This window comes from Lycorma delicatula, chromosome 2 (genome assembly GCF_047948215.1).
Source record: "Lycorma delicatula isolate Av1 chromosome 2, ASM4794821v1, whole genome shotgun sequence".
NCBI lineage: Eukaryota > Metazoa > Arthropoda > Insecta > Hemiptera > Fulgoridae > Lycorma > Lycorma delicatula.
In genome coordinates, this window is record NC_134456.1 from 26,078,526 (window position 1) to 26,085,638 (window position 7,113).

At 28.9% G+C, this 7,113-nt stretch overlaps 1 protein-coding gene across 1 annotated transcript; it reads left to right on the forward strand.

Annotated features, from left to right (window-relative positions):
- Positions 1 to 3,631: 3,631 nt before the first annotated feature.
- LOC142319852 (uncharacterized) lies at positions 3,632 to 4,126 on the forward strand. The gene has a single exon (XM_075357525.1). It carries the CDS (start codon positions 3,632 to 3,634, stop codon positions 4,124 to 4,126), a length of 495 nt encoding a protein of 164 aa, XP_075213640.1.
- The last annotated feature ends 2,987 nt before the right edge of the window (positions 4,127 to 7,113 follow it).

Consider the following 7,113-nt stretch of genomic DNA (forward strand, 5'->3'; position numbering starts at 1 on the left):
GTCACTATTTCTGATGGTTAACTAATTACTTAAAAAATTATTATATGTATCCATTGATGTAACTTTTTTAATTTAAAAAAATAAGTAGTAGGAAAAAAAGGAAAAGTAGAAGCATCTCTAATAATATATTTATATCATAATAAATTTTTATCACCATTTATTAATGCTAACACAGAACCTGCAGTATGTGAAAAATATAAAAATTATATTATTATATTATATATATATATATATATATATATATATATATATATATATATCAGTGAAGCATATTCATCTGATTGTGTAATTCATTAATGTATAAATAGGTGTTAGCTTTATTTATTATTTTATTAATATAGGATGTTGTGTGATACATTATACACATTAAAAACAACTATAGTAGCGTGCAAATTAATCTGAACACAAATTTTTTTGTTTATTTCTATATTGTGGCTCTACTGCCTGACCACACCCATTCTTTAAGTTGCCTGTGTAATATGAGATTATTGTTTCTTTGGTTATTTAGTAATTTTCATATTATAAATATTGTTTTGCGAAAGTTTATTTCATTTTTTACAAAATCATCTTTTTGTTTTTTTTGTTCAGAGTGTTTTAATAAGTATAATAATGGATATAACTCCAAGAAAGTGTTTGAAAATTGTTCTCTTTCTGAGCATACCAATATGATCCAATGACAAATAGCTTCTGAGTGTGGTATTGGACTAGGAACAGTGAATGCCATTTTAAAACAATTTAAGAGACTGGTTACTTTTAATCTCAAAGGAAAGGCAAATGTGGCCATAAAAGAAAAACTACTTCAACACAGGATTGGTTGTTAGTGAGAAAAAGTAAAGTTGATAAAAGATCGTTTGCTGTTGACTTAAATTGAGAATTAGTAGCCAGTGGAACAGATTTCTACATGACAACTGTTAGATGTCAACATCTTACAGCTGGACAGAAAGCTGATCAGCCAACTAAAAGGCACTTTTAACACTAGCAACATGCAAAAAAAAGGTGGGCCAAAGCAAATGCTAACTGTATCAAAGAAAATTGGGAAAATGTTATGTTTTCTGACAAGTCACATTTTTATGTCAGGGGCAATGGGTTCCATACATTAGAAAAGCATCACATGAAAATGCATTACCGGCTGTTATCCAATAATCAGTTAAACATCACTAAAAAAAAATGTTAGGGTTGTTTCATTAAAAAAATGGGTCCTTGTTCATTACTTCCAATAGATGGTATATTGAAAAGTGATGGATACATCAAGATTCTGAAGGAAAGGGTTGTGACACAAAATTCCCATAAGGCAATGAAGTGTTCCAACAAAATTTGGTGCCAAGTCATACTGCAAAAAAAAAATGGAAAAATCTTTTTAAAAATGAAACATTAAAGTGCTCAGTAGTCAAAAATTGACACTCAAAAATAAATTGTACCATAAAAATTGACCTCATTAAAGTAATAATATTGGTATGTTTCATGATGAAAGTGAAAACAATGTGTAATATACTTATTGAATCGATACCAAATTGTGTTCATGAAGTGATTAAGAATGAAGGAGGACATTACTAGATATTCACAAATTTTACAGGTAATCTTTTTCTAAGTAAAATTACTTTTTACTAAATAAAATCTGTGTTCAGATTAATTTGCTTGCTACTGTATGCAATATTATTACGTAAAATTATAACAAATATTAAATAGTGGAAATAGAAACAAATGTATAGTTAAAAAGATTTAAATGGTAACATTTTAAATCATCAAATAATTGTCTTTTAAAGAATTAAATAGCAAATTTTATCATAATTTTTGCTGAAATGTATTTAGTTAATTAATCTATTAATAAAAATAATTCAGCATTAAACATGTGCAAAGTAATATCGGATTTACACCATCTACAGAATGTAAATGATCTAGCACTAGCTTAAAGCACTGGTGTGTTTTGTAATTCACTAAGATGTTTGGAACTTTCTTCTTACTTTAAAACGTAATTTGACTAAGTCCAGCATTGGCTGTGTAATCCTGAGTTTATTCCATTTTTGGTTATTTATATAACATAGATCTTGTACCTAGTGTATTTAAATGCATTATTTTTTTAATTAATTGTTCCATCACCGCCTATCATTGTGAAGTTTGTATTTAATTTTTTAATTTTATTACTCATTTGTGAGTATAATTAATAAAGCTTAAATATATTTTTATAGCATTATTTAGACATTAATATGTTAATTTTTTTTAATGTTTGTAAATATTTATATTTGTTATGAAATTAAAATGTTGTTAATGATCCTTAAATAAATTTTTATACAGTTAAGATTTTTCTGTCACCTATACTGAACAATTCATTTTTAATTTTCCATACTATAAACATTTTCGTTTTAATTTTTCCTGTGCTTTCCTTTATTATACATGTATTCCTTTCATTCTTTTCATCATGCACGTATTACTCTTCTTCATTGACTTTCTTTAAAATGATTGTGTTTCTTTACTAAAAAAAATAATTGTGGATCAAAGAGGTCATCCTCTTTTCAGAAGAATTAGTGCACAAGAGATAAAAGTATAATAGGGATAAAGTTGTTGCTAAAAGTTAAGTATCAGCATGTTTTTGAAAATAAAAACATTTTTGATATGCAGTAATTTTGCCTAGTTCATACTTTTGACATTCTCGTTATTATATTTGTCTGTTTGATGCCATAACTGAATAGTTAGTTATAAGTCTCCTTATATAAGACAAAATACTCTTGAGAATTGCATACCCATTCTCAATAATAACCAGGATCCCCTGCCTGACTTTGTAAGGAGAGTAAAGTTGTTGACTACTGCCTTCTTCACTGAGTCAAATGCACAGTTCCGAACTAGCATGCTAAGATAACAATCCCAATTAGCCCTGTGAATGTACATAGTACATATTAAACACAATTTCATTCAGAGAAAATAACTCGTGAACCTTAGGTGCTGTAGATGTTTTAGTAAGAACAAGTAGAATACATTTTATAAAGCAACAAATTAGTGTACCACTTTATAAAATGATGGATTACAAACATTTCCTGTATGCAGTAGCAGAATTATTGTTTCAATAGAAAACAGATTAAAAGTATTGTGGTTTCACTTTTGCACCAGTACAACTTTTTTATTGTTTCCTGAAAACCAGAATTAGATATTATTATTTGCTATGATATTGCAAATTCAAAAATGGCTAGGAGAAAGTTTAGGGAGGAAATATGGGAATATGTAAATTATCTCTTGTTATCGTCTTGCAAATTCCTATAAATAAGAAGATATGTTTTACGTAGGAAAATAAGAACTATATTAAGAGATTGATTTAGAACGGTTTATATTATAGATTTTGTAAAATTCTTTCTCTTTCACTTTTTAGGTTTCAATATTACTTATAGAATTATGGTATAGCTACAGCAGACCAATCTGTTATTAACCTCTGACTTGTACTAAAAACAAAATGAAATCTTCCTGATCTAGTTGTTGAAGGTTTTTAGTTATTATATTTATGACAAAATAATGCAGATGTTAAGGAAAATTGTTAAATTACTTTTAAGAATAAAAAAAATAATATTTAAAGAAAATTTGGAATTAGGAAGTTATGAGCTAATGTATAAAGAAATAAATAGTTTTTGGAGAGAAAGAGAAGAAAATGTATCAGATAGCGGCAAAGAATGTGGAAACACTTAATGAGAAGGAAGAAATAAAAAGGAAACGGGAAGAATACATTGCAGAGATATATGCATCAGGAGAAAAGCCAAGAAAAATAAGTATGGGAGTGGAAGAAGAATACAAAGTTCATGAAGATCAAAACGTTTACAGTATATTAAAAATTGAAGTAAATGAGGCAATTAAAATGATGAGAAAAGAAAAAGCTGAAGGATGTGATGAAATACCAATTGAACTGTTCAAAGCACCAGGAGAGATGGGAGAATTGTTATTACTAGATCTGTGCAATGAAATACTTGAAGGAAAGTGGCCAGAGGACTTCCGGGATACAATGATGATACCAATAGAAAAGAAAAGAAATACAAAGAAGTGTGAAGAAGATAGAACGATTAGCCTAATATCACATGCAGCTAAGGTGCTATTAAGGGTTCTAAATAAGAGGATATACAATAAATTGGATGGCAGTATTGAGGAATAACAGTATGGGCTTAGAAGAGATGTTGGAATAAGAAATGCTGTAGCGCTGCTAAGAGTAATAAGCGAGACATACAAGGAAAGGAGGCGGAGAATGTATATTGCATTTGTCAACCTAGAAAAGGCATTTGACAGAGTTGGATGGATAGATTACGCTAATTTTAGGAAAGAAGGAAGTTGATTGGGAAAAGAGGCACTTAATAAGAGTTGTGCTATAACCAGAGAATAAAAGTGAGGGTAGGAGATGAAATGACAATTAAAATAGGAATTGGAAGAAGAGTGAGTTTGGATGCTGTATGTCACCAACACTGTTTAGTATATATCTGGAATAAATAATTAAGTGCTCTCTGGATGGGAAAAGAGGAATAAAGATTGGGATAAGAAGAATAGAATGTATACATTTTGCTGATGACATGGTAGTTCTGGTAGAGAGTTCAAGTAAACTAAATGAAGTGTTTGATGACTTCATTGAAGCTTGCAAAAATCAGGCTATGAGGATAAACAGAAAAAAGATAAAATGTTTGGTATTAGGTGGAAAAGAGAAGAGATTTGAGATTTAGATAGTAAATGAAGTTTTAGAGCAGTGAAGAAATTTCAGTTCTTAGGGAGCTTTATAACTGATAACCTGACTTGCAGAGTAAAGATTAAAACAAGAATATCTAGAAGTAAGCAGGCATTTAATAAGAAGGGACTGCTGTGTGGAAAGTAAAATTAGCATTAAGGAAGAGATTAATGAAATGTTTTATTTGGTGTGTGATGCTTTATGAAGCTGAAATGTGGATGATGAGAAAGGTAGACAGAGAATGAATTGAGGTGTGGGAGTGGTGCAAAATGATAAATGTCAGCTGGCAAGACCATGTAACAAACGAAGAAGTATTAAGGAGAATTGGAGAGAACAGAAAAATCCTAAATGTAATTGAATGAAGGAAAAGGAACTGGCTAGGACATTGTATGAGAAGCAGGTCTTGGATGCAGTAGAAGGCTTGATAAATGGAAGGAAAGGAAGAGATTTCAAATGATGGAAAAGGGAAAATATTTGGAAACAGAGAGGTTAACAAAGGGTAGAACAAGATGGAGAGGAGAAATCGTGAAGGACCTGCCCTTGTGGCAGAACACTATGAATGAATGAATTGTTATAACAGAAGACGGTATATTTATTTGAAATAAAGGTAAATAAATACTTGATTACAAAAAATCAGATGAGAAAAATCATTTGAACTGTGATCCTGACTTAATTTTCATCAAAACAGTTTCTCTTAAATCCATTGAATGGGAATGTGGCAAATAAATTTTAAAAATATCACTATATAGCTGTTTCAGTAACATAATAATAATTACAAGTATCTGAGGAAAAGATATTAGCTACTTCCATAGTTCTTAGCTTATCTCTGTATTAATACTAATAGTTATGACAATTCTAGCAGCTGGTGATACTATTACATTGTACAGTCATCTAGAAAACAGTTGATTTTAATAGAGAAGTTTCTCTAAAAATCTTTCTTTATGATCAACTTAATCACATTTTGTTTATGTAAAGATTTCAGAGTTATTTTTATGACTACAAATTCATAGTTCGTAATTATTTTAACCAAAATCTATATGGTTCTGGCATTAGCTGTTTCAAATTAGCTGACCTACATAGCAGAGTGGTAGTGTCTGCCTTTCATCTGGAGGTCCCAGGTTCAGTTCCTGGTCAGGTATGGCATTTTCCATACATTACAAAAATCTTATTCCTACGTACAAGCTTCTGTGGTAAATTAATTCATCAAGCAAAAAAAAACTTATATGCAACACTACTTTTTTATTCAAAGTTGATATTTGCAACTGCATTTAAAAAATTGCTATATTCATTAGCAGAATTAGAATTTTGTTTTGAAAAACTCAAGAAAAAAAATTAATGATGGAAGAGGAGGAAATACACACAATAAGCACTATTGCTCAAGAATTTCTTTTCTTTTTTAAATACTTTCAATGACAGATTTCCACTTGGGCATTAAATGAAGACTTCTTAATGTTTTTGTTTGTGAATAAATTTCATATTACAGTAAAATATGCCAAATACATTATATGGATTTACTCATTAGAATTTTTATTTTATAAAACTAAAAAAAAAAATCAGTTTTTTTCAATAACATGTACTGCATTATGTTAATATTTGTAACTAATAAGTTACAAATGTTCTATGAGTGTGAAAAGTCACTAATCCAACCAGTCTTTAAATACAAGTATACCATAAAAATCAAAGTAAAAGGTGTAGTGTTTGTCTATATTCATAATAAATGGCATTGTATATATGATGAAGATTAATTCAGTTTGAAGATGCTTAATAGTGTTTTCCAGTTTCATGTATTACAGTCATTAGGGTGTCGAATAGGACAAGAAACAAGTGTATTAGGCAAATATGTTTGAAAAAAAAAATTGTTAGCTAAAAAATTCATTTATTAAAGCATTGTATTCAAAGAGTAAGTTGAATAATATTAAGGTGCAATTTTTCTTCCATAAGAAATTGTATTTATTTTAAGAGAAAAAGCATCTTTTTCTTACATACTTCTAGTATTGCGGACACAACAAAAAATAAACACAATTTTATTTAAGTAAAATTTATTCCTGTTGAGAAATTTTACTGAATTTATAAATCACTTACTCTGCGCGGTAATAGTACCAACTTTTGGAATTGTGCAACCAAGAATCTTAAATAAATACAACATATTAAAAATCGCTCATTTTATGCATAGTACTTTTCTACGCCCTCAATTTTTTTAAAACTAAAAAAACTCAGAATGGAAATGAAAGAATTATCTACTTATATAACATTCAAAATAATATAGCTTAATTAATTGAATGGTTAATGTATGAAATAGCCATATTTTTAATTGTATTTCCGTAGTAAAATACCTCTGAAATAAATCCTACGACTGGGAAAAGTAACATATTTTATTGCGATAAAATATTACAGAATTCCCTCTCTCTTGACATTATGTTTCTGTTTTT